Genomic DNA, 16,947 nt, shown 5'->3' with positions numbered 1-16,947 from the left:
AATGGCGAGCAAGAAGCAGTAGGCCATTAACCGGCCTATTATAGTTGAAGTCAATTAAGAAATGAAGAATATCATATGCAGACACCAGAGACCATGGTGGATTTACACCCAGGTCCATTTACCTTTTAATCCAACTTTTGCAAGAAGGCAATGAAGCTGCACCATTAACTCTTCATTAGGGGGAGACTCTTTGCTGGCACTGATCAGCAACTGCAGCAAGATCTGTGTCCCTCCCTTAGACACCAATCCACCAACTCTACGACCACCGCCTAGATATTCAAATAATACAACTGCATGAAAAACTAAAGCCAGCGGATGAAAACACCACATTTGTATATTTCAGTCTGCAACATGCAACGTGAACTTTGACTTGTCTCCAACATGTAAAATTTCACATTACGAAAAAGTCATGCAACAAATAATCAATTGCATCTTCTATTGAATATATTGTACATTTTTTTTCGGAAAGAGAAGTATCTCTTTAATGCTAATGCCAGTGGTTGCTTGTACATAACTCGCTTTTAATCATTTAGAAGAGGGCATGTTTGGATAATGGCCACATCACTGCCAACATCTTTAGCAGCCTGGACCAAAAGCAACAGCAGCCCTTGCACTTTGAGCTCTATGTGCATTCTGCAACGGCAAGTAGAGACCCCGCAGGCAGAAGAAACACTATGCAATGGCGGCCGGGCCGCACAATGCTCCCCAGTGCTAGCAGCATCACGCTGCCACTGGCAAGCATAGGCTAGACCACCATGGACATTTTAAACAGATCTGGACATATAAAGTGACAACCTACCTGGCGGGAGTCCAGAGCCGACCCGTCTAACATGAACATGGACACTGAATGCCTAGGAGAACCATCAGTATTCCGTGATGTGCCTACAGACAGTGAAAAGCAGCAGAGCTTAGCAAGCCATTTAACAGCTCCACTGATTGTGTCGCAACCCAGGAGGGAAAGACAGGGATTGAGTATTTAGGTGGAGTGAAGCAATGTTAGGAAGAAGGGGTAACAAAGGAAAAGACAGGAAATTGTGGGTTGTTCAGGTGAGGTCATTGGAGGTGGAGGGGGCCAAGTAGCAGGAAGGAGGCTCATCCAATTGTTGTGACTATTTCTGTAGAAGTTAAGGTATTGGTTAGTGAGTGCAAGTGGTACACACTGCAGGTGTGATTATGTGTGTTAGTGCGGAGTGTGGTTACATAAATTAGTGTAAGGTGTGACAGTCAAGTGGATGCAACTGAGTGAAAGGCATGTGACAGTGGCAGGTGGGTAGAGTATAGAGTAGTAGGGAGTTTTAATAGGAAGTTGAAGTGTGGAGGGGGAACTTGTAAAGTGGAGGTAGGAGTACAGAGGAGGGTATAGTAATACGGAGGAGTGAGGAGATCAAAAAGGTGGAGGTGAAGAAAAGAAGGAGTGAGAGACATCAGAGGGGTAGAGGAGAAAAGGACCATACTAGAGGTGGGAGGAGATGGAGGCGAGTAGTACGAGGTAAGGAGAAGGAAAGTAGACTGAGTGTGGTAGAAGAAAGAGCGAACCAAGCATGGTGTCTGCAAGGCACATTCCCTACCCCGTAGAACACTAATCACTGTATATAGTAGGGTCAGTCATAGAAGTCCCTGAGGGAGGCCAGGTAGAACAGGCATCCACCTTATGTAATCACAAACAAGCTACAGATTTAGATAGTAGAGATCCATACTCAATATGTACTAACCGGGCTGGGGTCAGAGTCCCCTGGGACAGGGAGTAGGTGCTAAACAAAATGAGAGAGAGACTGAGAGGGACGACCATAGGGCCCATTATAACTTCAATATAACCCCTTGAACTGTCTCTGAGGCTTGGTGTCATTCTTGTGCCATCTGTGGAGACAGATATTGCTCACGGTACTCTGCAGGTATGCTGAAAACTGCAGGCATCATACTGCAGACCTGGAGCTACAAATATAGTAAAGCACAGAACCAACACAAGACTGTTGAGATGCAAAAATACCATATTGAACCTAAGGGATTCAGTTCCTTAAGTGTAATGTGGATTGCTAGAATTGCTCAAATTGCCTTCAGAAATGGGTTAAATCTCAAAGGCACATTTTGGAGAGAACTTCAACTGAAATGCAGTCTACAAACTCCTAAAAAGCACACTTCAAAACTGAGAAAAGCCCTCTCCATATGACATTTTTCTACTAACATCTGTGTTGGCAAAAAAAAGCCACATCCACCCAAAACTGATCTTACACATTTAAATCAAAAACGGAACAGTTACTAGGTCTAGAATGTACTAATAGTCACTGGTTAGAAGTCTTGGGTTGAATGGGCCCCCTGCAAGCAAACACTTGCTGGATTTATTTTAAAATACCACAAAAGGGCCTATTAGTATCCTTCCCAATTGGAAGCTGTGAATCAGAATATATCTGACCTATGCGGAGAGGTTACCCAGAGATGGATACTTTCTTGCACATGATGTGGTTTTGTTCAGTCATTAGACATTTTGAGTCAGAATCCGGTCTGGCCCTTCTAGGCATCAGCGACGTACACTTAAAATGCATCGAATTCAGAGGAACCATTGAGACATAGAAAGGGGAAACATGAAGAGAATAATATTAAAGCATTGGAAGGGAGTGATTTCGGTCTTAAAAACAGAATGGATGTCTCCGGTAGGCTCTGTTGGAAGTTTTGAAAAGAATGATAGAAGCATAAGTTGCTCCCTACATTGGGACACCTTTATGCAACACATTTTTTAATTCATTTATTGTGTTAAACAGAACAAACATCTGAAACTCATAGCATTTGTACAGCTTCATATAAAAGACCATAGAAAGAAATATATAGCGTCTCAACATGATCAGATCTCTGTACATAAGTAGTTGCAAATCTTAATATGAGATATGACAAATGTTATTAAATTCAAGTATTACTTTGCTATAAGAAATAATTTGTATGGACCCCAAATGCCTTTACGCTTGCAGGGCAACAATAGTATGATACAATAGTCTGACTTATATTAAACACACAGCAATACCTTTTAACCATTTATTTTATTAATTTTATTTAGGCATTTATATAAGCGTACCAAGCACGTAGGCATCTAGGTGCTGGTTACAGTCAGGCAGATGAAAACAGGGAACAAAAACAAGGGGTGCTGGAGAGGGAGTAAAAGTGTCTTAGTTAAAGATGTAGGTTTTGAGCTTCTTTCTGAAGCTGACATAAGATAGTTCATCTTGGAGGAGGCCGAGGAGCTCATTCCAGAGTGTGAGAGCACGGACTGGGAAGCCCGACTCTCCCACTCTTTTGTGGTTGAATCGGGGGGCGGCGAGACAGTGTTTGTAGGCAGATCATTGCAGTGTTGCCGGTGAATGCCTCAACAGATTTTTCGCCAGGTAGGAGGGGGCGTTGTTTGAAAGGCAGCAATGAGTTATGGACAGGATCTTGAAGTTGATGCTGTCCTTTACCGGGAACCAGTGAACAGATCTTCTGGCTCCCGTTATGTGATCACGCTTTCCAATGTCAAGTGCTGCTCGCAGTGCATTGTTTTGAACTGTTTGTAGTTCACTCAGATTTTATGTGGAAGTGCCACAAAATAGAGAGTTGCAGTAGTTGAGAACATTTTTTGTGGACGAAAAAGGTCTACTGACGGTGATGAGCTTTGTGACATATCCCGATGTAGAGGCAATGTGATTTGTTTGGCGCGTCATATTGAGGGAGCAGTCCAGGTAGTTTTACATCCACAGTGACTGGGATGTTGTGATCATCGATGAAGCACGATTTGTAGTCCTGGGGAAGCTTCGCTAGCCGTGCCGCTTGGCCAATGAGAAGAAGCTCTCTCTTCTCGTCATTGAGACAGAGGCTGCATGTGGCCATCCAGATTTGGATGGTCTCATAGATGGTGTTGACCCTGAGTGAGTTGTGTGTGATTGCATGAGAGGGGGCTAAGGATCTGAGTGTTGTCCGCATAGTTAGTGTATGACATGCCTAGCGAATCGAAGTGGTCAAAGAGAGGTTTGAATATGTTGTATAGAGTCGGGGAGTGGCAGGAGCCTTGTGGCATGCCACATGATGTAGGGGTTGGATGTGCAGAGGCTTCAGCGGGAAAGACCCGAGAAGTCCTGTCAGCAAGGAACGAGGTGACCCAGTTGATAGCGTCAGAGGAGAACTGTGCTGAGGATGGGAGGTGGTGGCACAGCGTGCTGTGGTTGACCAGATGAGGTCTGACAGTAGGCGAAGAGAGAGGTTGCCTTGCTCGCTTTCGTCATCAAGCGGGATATTGAGGTCCAGTAGTGCCGTCTTAGTTCCATGCTTGGGTCGGAACCCGGACTGTCGGAAGCCTAGAATGTGGTCAGACTCTGGAAATTCTGGATTTGTAGGTATATGACCATGTTGATGATTATTAGCAAGAAAGGGACTTTGGTGATGGGCTGGTAGTTGGTGGGGATGGTCGGGTCGAGAGAGGGGTTTTTAAGGAGAGGGGATACTCAGAATTCTTTGAGGGGCAGGGGGACAGAGCAAGAGGTGAAGGAGGAGTTTATGATGGCCGAGATGAGCGGGAGACAGGGTTAATCACAATCCTTCACGATAGGGCTGGGCAGGAGTCACCCTTGCATCGAGAAGGTTTGAGGTCTTTGATGATATTTCCAAGGGTGTGGTCGCTGATGGGTTGGAACTCGAAGGGAGGCAAGGCCCTGGGTTTGGCCTGTTGTGGTGTTGGGGGCGTGTTGCCAAGATGTTGAGTCGTGTGGCTGCGATTTTTTGTTGCAAGAGAGAAATTCTGTTGGTCAGGGTAACTTGGACGACATTGTACCAGGTATCATCTTTCTGGATGTTTGTGGGAGGGAGAGAGGGAGCCTCCAACTCACAGAGGATGTCAATGTTTTAACTGTTGGGGCAGGGCCTGTCATCCAAGTTCTAGCTGCACAGTATTTTATCCAATCATCATCACTACGTTGCAGTATCTCCTCCCAGAAACTAATCTCTGCACTCCATCCGAGTAGAGCAAGGAGAGGGGCTGATTCCACTTCGATTCCAATCATATCAAAGGCTATTTGGAAAACCCCCTAACAGAACTTGGAGATTGGGACACACTAACATGCCACATGCAAGAATCCAGTATCCAGTGCTCCACATCTGTAACAAGTCTGACTCCCATGGGTATATTTTATGGAGTTTTCTGGGGGGTTAAATGAGCCTGGTGCACAAGTCTAAAATGTACCCATTTCGGTCTACAGCAAATTGACACCATTTGTGTCAAGCTTTTAATACATATCTAATTATAAGGTCGCTGCAAAAATCCAGCGGCAAAAAAGACTAACAAAATGCACTTTTTTTAACACATTTATATGTGGGGGTGGGTCAGGGAAATAATATAATGTAAGCGGAGTATGGGGAGGTTGCAGGGGATCCCCCCCGCATATTAATATGTTAAAAATATATTTTTTTAAACGCCATTTCCGGCCCCAGGATTTTGTTTGGCAACCTTATCACATAGAACCCTTGTTACAAGCTTCCATTGCTGACCTGAAAGCAGGGCAGCCAGCTCTACTAACCATCTATGCCCGGCTTTCTCAAACAGCTCTAGTTGCACTCCCTTGCCCCGCGATATAGTACTGATATCAACTTTCCTTTGACGTGTCTCACTGTCATGTTTGTTGGGGGGAAAACTCATCGGGTGGAGAGGGGAAGGAGGGGTGATTCTACCTAATTGTGTTAAGTAATTAATAGTACATGAAAATATTGAGAGCAGAGTGACTACCAAGTTCCGCAAATTTCTGCAATTACAGGAAATTCCCAACCGGGATTAGGTCCCCAAAATGGTGCAAGGAAAGTCTTTCCAGGAGTTCTAGGAAAAACAAACTCAGCCATAACAGGCCATGTTGGATTGGCATCAATGGCGAGTAGAGCCTTTCAACCCTCTCTACTTTTTCATGACCAGCCATGCCTTGTGAGTACAAGTCCACACACTGGAGCCCCCAAGCCGCCCATCTCCATCAGAGTTGTCAGGACCTCCCATTTTACATGGGAGACCTTCAACACTCAAACTTATTGAATAAAAAAGCCCCACAGCGTGTGGAAAAATCTGTTCGGTAGAGAAATATTTATGAAATGATCCAAAAACTTGTTTAAGACAACCATTTTCAGTAGAGAAATTCTCCCATTGAGGGAAACGGTAAACCGCTCTAATTTTCTTCTCATTTGTGACATTGTCTCATCAAATTGCAGGCTAGTCCGCATCCCTCTATCTCTTGTTATGATCCCTAAATAATTAATGTAATCCTGTTGCCATATAAAGTTAGTTAGGTTTGACCACAGGAGTTTCCCAGATGTTAACGGAAACTGCTAGACTTGTTTATTCGAAAGGCGGAAGAGTCGTCAAATTCAATAACATCCTTCATTATTATCGCAAGGTTTCTGCCCAGCTGCTTTATAAATAGCATTAAAACATCCACATATAATGCTACTTCCAGAGTAAATAGATGAAATCCTCTCTCACAGCATTCTTTCCACATCCACTCTGCCAAAGAACTCACAACTCTCATAACCCTCACTATTCGTCTCCAACCTCTCTTCTCCTCCCTACTCAATCTGGGTTTCGCCCCAAACACTCTACTGAAACTGCTCTCACCTCTGTCTTCAACGCCCTCCTCACCGCTCGCTATTCTAAACACTCTTCTGTTCTCATTCTTCTTGACCTCTCAGCCGCTTTTGACACTGTGGATCACCCCCTACTTCTTGACACTCTTTCTTCTTTTGGTCTCAAAGACTCCGCCCTCAACTGGTTCTCCTCCTACCTATCTAATCGCCCCTTTGCTGTCTCCGGGGGCGGACGCATCTCTTCTACCTACCCCGTTGACTTCGGCGTCCCCCAAGTTTCTGTGCTCGGCGCTTTTCTCTTCTCATTATACACCTCCCTCCTTGCTCCAATCATCTCCTCCTTTGGCATCTCTGACCACTTCTACGCTGATGACACCCAACTTTTCCTCTCCTTCTCCTGCTTCACTCCCGACATCCACCTTAAACTCTCTTCTTGTCTTGCTGCTGTCAAAACCTGGATGTCCTGCCACTTTCTTACCCTCAACACTGATAAAACTGAAGTTCTATTCCTTCCTGCCAACACCCTCCCTCCCCCATCAATTCCCTTCATTCTCTGTCCCCCCTCCCATCTCCTCCTCCGCCCACAACCTTGGACTCTAACCTCTCCTTTACTCACCATATCTCGCTTACCTCCCATGCATGTCGTTTCCATCTTTACAACATTCACAAAATCCGATCCGTCCTTACCATTAATGCCATTAAACTCTTAATATCTTTAATCTTCTCTCGACTCTTCTACTGTTCTGCTCTTCTCTTTGGCCTTCCTGCCTCACATCTAGCTCCCCTTAAATCTGTCTACCATTCTGCCATCCATTCTCTCTGTCTCCTCTCTCCTTACGATTCTATTTCCTCTTCACTCTCCTCTCTAGGCTGGCTCTCAGTTCATTCTCAACTCAAATTCAACTTCCCCTCTCTTGTCTTCAAATCTCTATATGATCTTACCCCACCTTACCTTTCCTCCCTCCTCTCATTCTACTCTCGATCTCGCTCACTCTGCTATGCTGACCACTTCCTACTCTCTGTTCAACCTGCTCCTTGCGCACCATCTCGCTTCCGTTCCTTCCAGCTCCCTGCTCCACTGGAACTCTCTACCTCTTCCTATTGGCTCTATTATCTCATATTCATATTTCCTCACCTCCTTAAAATCCCACCTACTCCAACCTTCTACCTGACAGTTTCTCCTTGGTTTCTTTCACCATTCTATTCTGCTTGTATTTATTCTAATGATATTGGCAAATTGTTCTACATATTGTTCTCGGTTATTTGATTCATGAATTGTATTAACTTGCTTCTTATGTAATTCCTGTTCTCATGTAAAGCGCTTTGGCTTAAAGTGCTATATAAAAGTCAATAAATACAAATACAAAGAATCAATGGCTATTGCAAATAGCAATTGAGAACTTGGGCAACTCTGCCTGGCTCCTTGCCCCCTTACAAATTTTTGGTAAGCACTACCATTCGTACAGACCCGGACCTCGGGGGAAGAGTGCAAATCCCACTCCCAGTCACATCCACCTCAACAACCTAAAAAGGAAAAGCTGTTCGACAGAATCAAATGCCTTTTTGGCATCCAGCTTAACAGTGACTGCATGAAAAGTAGTGTGAGAAACCTACTCTCCCAGGTAGGCACAGAGCTTCCTTTATTCAGGTGGCTAGAGGAGAGCCATCGCTTTTGGATCTCAATGCTGGGGGTGGACAAGCGAGGGAGGATCACCTGGGTAAGGGAGTCCAGGGTAATATATGCAAGAGACAATCGGGTGAGATGCAGTATCAGATTAGGATAACAGGGGGTGAGGAAGACATCCCCTACACCTTTACAGGATATTCGGGTCTATCCCTCTTGAATAAGGAGGAGAAGTCCAATCATAATAGAATGACAAGGGTCAGAAAATACGGTATCAAGAGGGACCAGAATCTGGTTGGCTATAACATCAACAGGTCCTTCCCAAACTCAAGTCAAAGAACTTCTTATCCATGTCAGTCCAACTATTACAAATTGCCAATAAAGAAAAATTAAATGGGAAAAAGGGAATTACCCATGGCATATAAAAATCAAGCTGGGTGTTCCCTTTCTCCTCAGTATCAACCATCTTATTACCCTTCGCCCCGGAAAGAATCCTCATAGGTCTTGACACATTTCCCCATCCCCATTTCAAACAAACACTGAGATGAGGAAGATGCAACTAAGATCAATGAGGATTGCCCATAAGAAAAGCATTGGGAAACAAGACAGGACCTACTACTACTACTGCAACCTACCACTAGGCTGTCCCACTAGTAGAGTCAGGCAAGATCAGACACTTTATCCCAACAGTGCTCACCAGACTATCCTTGACCCTTCCCTACACTATAAAAGTTGGAGTTTTGCCAGAAGTAGTGAGTGAGCTAGGGATGCGGTCCGGACCAGAGAAGCCAAGGAGCAGAGCTTGCAAGGAGCCAGAATGAAGCAGCCTGTCTTCTGCTGGCACTGTTCAGCAAAGTGTTTGTTCCCTTGGGACCTGTGGTGGCAAACAAACTCACGTGCAGCATTGATGGTGGGAATGCTGTATTTCTTGACCATCATGACACTGGTGCCTTATCCCAAGATGTCAAAGACAGGCTATTTGAGACCTCAGCACAGGACAAGGGCTGAATCAGATTTTCAGAACAATCAAAAAAACTCAGTATACATTGGAACAGAGGGCCTAACACCTAGGTAGTAGGTGGACGAGTTAGATTAACAAGTTACTAACCCATGGTAACGTTCTTTCGATTGGATGTTCCTTCACACGCATTCCTTATCTTTAATATTTCCTAATATCCAGCTTGCAGCTTCAGAATATTTTTTTTTCCAGTAAAGGCCGCTGTGAGGCTTTGCCTGGTCGAGTCGATGTCCCTCGGAGGTCTCTGTACCAACGTCGAAGTCATTACTGGTAAAAGTAGTGCGTGCAGCGCCTGTTGCAAAGTTCCGTTTTGAAGAGCGAAGCACTGTCTTGAGTTAGACAGTTACTCCCCTTGAGAGAGCGCAGAATGTAACCACAAGGGAAGTTTTACTGCAGGGTTGGTTGGGAGGGGCGATAAGGAATACGTGGGAGGAACATCCAGTCGAAAGAACTTTACCATGGATACGTAACTTCTTCGAATGGATTGTGTCCTCCCACGTATTCCTCATCTTTGATACACTCCCAAGGAGGGAGTAAAATTGAAGTGATCAAGAATGCACAGAATGCAGTACTGCCTTTCCAAAAACAGACTCTTGACTAGTGGAGAAATCCAGGCTGTAGTATTTCGTAAAGGTGTGTGCAGATGACCATGAAGCAGCTGCACAAATGTCCTTTATTGGAACTCCCCTCTGCAAAGCAGACAAAGTTGCAATACCCCTGGTGAAGTGAGCGCTTAGATGTTCTCGGGGGTCTTCACCGGCCAGTCTGTAACACTCTGAAATTGTTAGAGTAATCCATCTAGATATGGTTGGTTTGGTGATGGCTAGACACAGTTTACGACCTGTATAGCCCACAAACAACTGATCATTCTGTCTCAGTCTTGCCAATCTGCTAATGTAGAAACTCAGTGCACGCTGAGGGTCGAGTCTGTGAAGCCTTTCTTCCTCTTTTCCCGGGTGTGGCGGAGGATAAAAGGATGGTAAGGTTATTTTCTGCGTGATGTGAAATTCAGAAACCGCCTTGTGGAGAAATGTAGGTTTCACTTTCAATACCACTCTGTCTATATGAAAAACAGTATGGGGAGGCTTGCAGGATAGAATATGTAGCTCACTCACCCTTCGGGCAGATGTTATAGCCACTAAGAAAACTGTTTTCAGGGTGAGAAGTCTTAATGGGCAAGAATGAAGAGGCTCAAAAGGAGCACCCATTAGATAGTGTAAAACAAATTGAGATCCCACAGTGGGACTTGGAAAGGAGTCATAGGGTAAACATTAGTAGATCCTTTTAAGAATTGGATTACCAGAGGAATCTTAAAATAGGAGAGTGCCTCTGCAGTGCACTTGAAGATGGATAGCGCTGCTAGATATCCTTTGATTCTTCCAATCTGAAGCCCCAGATTTGCCAAGTGTACAAGAAAAGATAACACCATTGGTGTTTTGCATGAGAAAGGGTCAACATTATTATCTCAACACCAGCTGCAGAACTTATTCCAACGGCAGCAATATAAAGATTTGGTTGCTGGTCTTCTGGCCGAAAGCAACATTCCCAGTCCTCCACAAATGCGTCTCCTAAAGCTCCTCCTGGGGGAAAGTCCCTTGAGCAGTACAGTTCAAATTTCCGGTTGGCACTGGTCGCGAACAGATCTACTTGAGGAGTTCCCCAAAGGGTGAAGATCTCTTGAAGGACTTCCTGAGCTGGTTCCCACTCGTGGGAGACTGTGCTCTGCCAGCTCAGAGCGTCTGCCCTTGTGTTCTTCTCTCCGGCTAGGTGTACCGCCGATAGAGAGATTCCTTCTTGTAACGCCGAGAACCATAGCTTCACTGCCTCTATGCACAGTGGTAGTGACCCTACTCCTCTTTTGTTGAGGTAGTACATGGCCAATGTATTGTCCGCCATTATCAGGACATTCTTTCACCGTACAGATGCCAGGAAGGCCTTCAGCACTAGTCTGATTGCCCTCAGCTCTAAAAGGTTGATATGTAGTTTGGACTCTGATAGAAACCAACAACCGCTGATGATCAAATCTTGGTATGGGCTCCCCACCCCGTGAGTGAGGCAACCGTCACTACTGTTATCGCCAGCCATGGTTGCCAAAAAGGTTCTCCTTTCAAGAGGTTTTCTCGACAGGCCCACCACTGAAGATCCAGTGAGACTCTGTCTGGGATATGTAGGAGATCTGACATCTTTCCTGATAATTGTGATCACTGGGTTCTGAGATCCCAATGGGGAGATCTCATTCTCAGGCGAGCCTCTGGCACCAGAAAAATGCAGGATGCCATGAGACAAAGCAACCTCAGAAAATAGAAGGCCGGTAGATGTTGGGCATTCTGGAATTTCATCACCATCTACAGAATGTCTTGAGCCCTCGCCTCTGGTGGCGAGGCTTTTCCCAGGGATGCATCCAGGACTGCTCCGATGAATTGGAGTCTTTGTGACAAGGAGAAAATAAACTTTGGCGATGGGATTGGTGTGCAACCTGGGAAAAGTGTAACACTTACTCATCATTTAAAATAGGAGAATTCCAGCTGAAAGCCCTGGATGAAGTACCAATGTATTTGCTAAAATGTCCTGATCTCAAAATAGGCCGCAATTTTAATGAGAATTTGTTTGAATTTATGGCCGACGAGAGTACAAATGGCAATCCGCTCCAAGTCCACGGATATTACCACCAGATGCAGGTTTAGCAACTTACCAGCCCAAAAAGAAACCTTAAAACACCTGTTTGCAGAATGCACACAATTGAGTCCATTAAGAAAAGAATCATTTTTAAAATTTGTCAGCCAATTTATAAAGTTAGATAAAGACCAAATGTGGAAGATGATGTTTAACGGGAAGCATATATCTTTGAATATTGCTACCATCAACTTTCTTCTTGCTTTAAAGATATAGTGAATTCACGGTTGACCCCACATAAGTTCATTCTTCTCATAGTCCTCATAGAACAGAAGAAAAACCTCACTCGCAGCGCCTCTCTTGCCTGCATTTATCCACTTGTGAATACACCGACCCCCAGTTGTCCATCCACATAAGAGTATGATACTGCTAAACAACATGTATGGCGGAAACTAAAGAGACGGTGAGACAGATGTTTATTATATTAATCTGCACAAATGAATTAGTTTAGTGTTTGACGATGTCCAAAGGGGCATATTTTTACAAAAACAAAACCATATAACTTGTTACATGTTCTGTAGTGTTGTATCTAATTATTAATCTAATCATCACTTAACACTTAGAAAGACATGTATCTAATAATGCAGGCACTTAACTATTTAAGCTACAAATGATTTTACATTTTTATGTGATAGTGAAGACATCTGGTGTTAGTGAAGATTGTGTAAAATCTTTGTTACTAGTCTAATGGCTTTAATGATATTGTGTTTATTTTTCATGGAAATGTTTATATTTGAAAGGTTGCGATTCACAACCAAAACAAATAAAGAAGTAACAAAAAAATGTATCCCTCCTCTAAGGAAAATAGTGTCCCATCCTGTGAAATAACCCGACCACCCTTGGCATTGTCCCTGTGATCCTCCAGCAGTACATTACCCTCAGGATTGGAATCAGGAAGCGTCTGCCCTCTCCTGGCCACCTGGGCAGACTTTAGGTAGGGTTTCAGTGGGGGATCCACAGGATTCTCAACAAATAGTACTTGTGTGAAGAGAAAAAAACTCACATCTATCTAAAGAAGGCATTGAAAATTGTGCAGAAACAATACATTTAGTAGTGGTTATTTATTCGAGTGGCAAGCCCTGCTCAGAGGCAATGCAGAAAATGTTTTATGCCGTTGTGTAGAGGAGGTCCCAAGCACGACTCGCACTCAAAGCGCCCATTTTGAAGTGCTAGGAACGTTCACGCCTAGATACGTGACGTACGATGAGCAAATAAACCAGCAGAGAGCCGCAGTGGGGCTCTGCCCAGTACCGATCAGACCGACAGCACCTAATGAAGTACCGACACCAAAGAAAACATGGACAGTAAAGTACCCATTGAGGAAACCATATCAACAAATAAAACGGAATGAATATCGTCCGAGTACAGTCCTTGAAAAGGCCGAGAAAGTCCTAAAAGAAGATGAATGGTGATGTCACAAGAACTCGGACTGACACTCAGATAAAGAAAACGACGACCTGCGAATGACGAAAAGACGAAACACCATGGATAAGCGACATCCTGAGTTGAAGTTAAAAGGATGATGTCAAGTATAAGAAGCTTATGCCGTAAGAGCGATGAAGATATGCAACCAGTTTACACGTGTACATATGCTTGGAAACATAAGAAAGCTGAGGAAATCGTGCAGCTTGCTATGCTTAGTAGAAACGTATAGTGCAGCAAGCGCCACATACACATATCTACCTCAAAAGGAGCACTTTATATGATGTGCATGTCCACTTTGCAAAAGGGAAGAACCAACCGTAAGTTACTAGAGGCCCAGGAGCGAAGGCCCTCAAACACGGGAATCGAAAGCCAAAGACAGAAGCGAAACTCAGATGCATGAGAACCATGCAAAGAAACCAAGGTCATTTTAGCTGCCACAGGCTAATACAATTTATGACGCCAAGAGCGGAGTATCCTGTTCAAAGGAGTCGAGATAAGCAGCAGAAGGTATTCAGTGGACAGAAAGCTAAAATCAAATACACGCATTACATGGAGACTGAGAATTTCACGGTGCCTAAGACACGTGACCTGCCAAGCAAGAAGAGTTGGGGCCTTCACACCTACGCGCAGCCTTGAGCCATGCACAGATAGCCGAGTTCTCCCAGACAGAGAGGCAGCATTGAGGTCTACAAATTAAAAACGAATTGGCACATGGCCAGTGGGTCAGTGATGGATGATGGTACTGGTTGGTGGGAGGCTAGTGGAGCTGACGGGCACCCTGCACCTGGCCGACCATTCTGCATGCTGCTAAGCAAAGTGGAAAAGAACAAGGTGACTTGGGTATCAACCCAATCACAATGTACCAAGTAATCTAGGATCCTATAGTCCGTAGAACCAATGAGACGTTGTACTCTTAGTGACGTCCACAGCAGTCATTCTGAAGGAAGGGCTTAGATGTCCCACCTGACACTAGTTATACAACCCCCTCTCCCCGTTACCATATACAGATATAGTACCTATAGTAAAGTTACCTTCCTATAACCAATAGAATTGCATGCAACATTTTTAGCGTTTCACGTCAGCGATGACGAGTTTTTAGTATAAAGGATGTAATTTTTGTGAAGTTCATTGGAGTTGAAGCGAGAAGGAAGATCGAGCAACCGCTGATGTTCTTAACTCCCCGTTTTTTGTACTTGTCATTAAACGGACTCCCATTACCAAACCATTTAGTTGTCATCATTGATTTGATGCTCAAGTACTAATCTGCATCCTCATCCATCTCATGGGTGCTACTATTCCATTTTAAAGTGCTGTTTGGGAAAACCCCAGTCCTATGGGCCAGCTGGGGTCCCTCCTGCACACTTGGTAGCAGAGATGAATGGTTATCGATTAGATAAGACACCCACTGACCATCGACAAAAAGTAACTCTAGGGACATAAAGTAACTCTAGGTCCTCAGCAATATCATGATTCTTTTGCCATCCGGCTAAGTAGACCGTGAAGCTCCCCGTAGATAGTGGTTAAAGTAAAGAGCAAAACCTGCAGGTGAAGGCCTGAAGGGGCCTGTACTTTCCCCTACAAACCTCTTCCCACTTCTACGGGCAGCTGAGCGGGCGAACGGCAGGAGAAGCGGTGACAAAGGCAGTGATCCCGAGCATCCAGAGAGGAAACAGGCGAACGGTCAGTGAAAGACTGAATACTTTGGCAAAAGGGCATGCCTTAGAACAAGTAAGGGAAGGTAACGGAGGGAGGAGGAAGAAAAGAAAGCAAAATATAGTTAGAAGCAGAGTAGAATGTATATACATACATGGGGAAGGAAATAGAGACTCAAGGGGTGACAAAGTAGTGGATAAGAATACCGGGGAGGAGGGACGTGGCCTGGAGCGCCGACGATGCGGACGTTCCTTTAATGGCCTCTGTGGTGGGCCCGCTATGCTGCCAACTTGAGCACTTTTCCACTAGCCCAACTTTGGACCATTATGCCCGACGGGACGCATGAAGCATTGGGGTAACTGCTGGAGAGGGAGCGGAGCTCCGAGCCCCTGGGAAGCCCTAAAGCGTGCCTGTTGACTCTGCGGCCCCTCCGCCGCCTCCTCCAAGATGGGGGGCGGAGCTGTCGCGCTGGGAGGAGTGCTGATGGTGGGGGCTCCCGGCCCTGAGAAGCTCTGCTGTGATGCCCCGTTTCTCACCCGCTGACCCACGGTCCCCCAAACCCAAAGCTCCACTGCCCCTGGACCATCTCCATTTTCTTGGCAGGTCCTGTCTGGCCGGCCCACCTCACCCCAACGGCTGGTCTGGCTTGGGGGCGGCGGCCTGGGGACCGAGTGCCCCGCGGCGACACAGGACCTTGTGCCACGAGCTGCGGCGGCAACCCTGACCCGCACCCGCGAGGAGGACCTAGGGTCAGGGACGGAGCAAGGCACTGCTCCGCCCCTCTTCTTCCCGACCGCGGTAGGCAAGTGCACCGTGAGGCGCCACAGGGCTGGGCAACCCCAGACCCCGCTCTGGGGGAGCCGTGGGCACGTTGGAGCTCCTGCCTGGACCCTGCTGACACATCAGCTTTTCTCCCCCCCCAGCACTGGAAGGAGCCATTGCAGCATACTATTCGGTTCTGGGCCCCCTCTGTTGCTCCTCTTCTCCCACCTTATATTTCCTGGGGCGCCCCGGCCCACATCGTGGCACTGTTGCCCACCTCCCCGAAGAGCTGCAAACCTCCTCTCAATAAAGACCCTCTCCAGCTACAATGACAACTCATTCTTAACCATCTGGAAGGCGCACTACTGCTATCTGGGGACACGCACAGGCTGCAGAGGATGGACGGCCACTTTGGGGTGGGGGCAGGAGACCCACCCCCACTCAGCAACTGGCAAGAGGGGCTTCCCTTCACAGATGACCTAATGGATGCCCCATCTCTCCGTGCCATGGAGTGACACAACCAGCACCCAGCCAGAAGACCGGGTGATTCTCCAGAAGAGCCTCCACCCTACGACAACCGGAGGTAAGCCCCGGGAGGAACCGGGATCACTCCCCCAGCCCGCTTGCGCAACTCTGGTCCCCCTCGCCCTCTTCTCACTGAACTCTTCCTGGGGTGCCCCGGCCCACTCCCCTGTCCTCTCTTAGGCGGACCAAGAGGAACCTGGGCATTGTGGGCTATATTCTGAGGGGTGCAGGAAGCCCACCTCACACCTGAGCTCTAGCATTCTCACCAGCAGTGCATCCCTGCTCACCTGAAAGGCCCTGGGCAGCTCCAAAAGCATCTCATCTTTAAACAGGCAGTCCTCCTTCCCGCGGTCTCTTATACGGGGTACAGGGCTACCTTGCCAACTACGAAAAATACAATGGCTAAACAACTTAAATCTGGCAAGAACTCAGACATTGCGGCAATGCTAATGTCATCTGACAAACCAACGAAACAAGAAGAGACCCCCCACTCCTCGTCACGGGAATCTCTAAATAACAAGGGACCGCTGGCAATCAAAGATGACATCAGAGAGTTCATGGCCGATATTAAATCAGAGTTTAGGTCGTGTATGACTGAACTTACTACGAAAATAGAGTACACTGATAAAAGAATATCAGAGGCTGAGCAAAGATTGGGAGAGGTTGAGGATCGCACCCAAGACCACACTTC

General features: G+C 46.0%; 1 protein-coding gene across 4 annotated transcripts in view; it reads right to left on the bottom strand.

Annotated features, from left to right (window-relative positions):
- AGTPBP1 (ATP/GTP binding carboxypeptidase 1) overlaps positions 1-16,947 on the bottom strand; it is a 2,604,148-nt gene that overhangs the window by 1,934,796 nt on the left and 652,405 nt on the right. For all 4 annotated transcript variants that reach the window (XM_069625853.1, XM_069625856.1, XM_069625854.1 and 1 more), the window contains one exon: positions 123-269. In XM_069625853.1, coding sequence (XP_069481954.1) covers positions 123-269 — 147 coding nt within the window. The remainder of the gene's footprint in view (positions 1-122; positions 270-16,947) is intronic.

Source organism: Ambystoma mexicanum, chromosome 6p (genome assembly GCF_040938575.1).
Source record: "Ambystoma mexicanum isolate Mex_15411 chromosome 6p, UKY_AmexF1_1, whole genome shotgun sequence".
In the NCBI taxonomy this organism is placed as follows: Eukaryota; Metazoa; Chordata; class Amphibia; order Caudata; family Ambystomatidae; genus Ambystoma; species Ambystoma mexicanum.
This window is presented reverse-complemented; position numbering and strand designations above follow the sequence as displayed.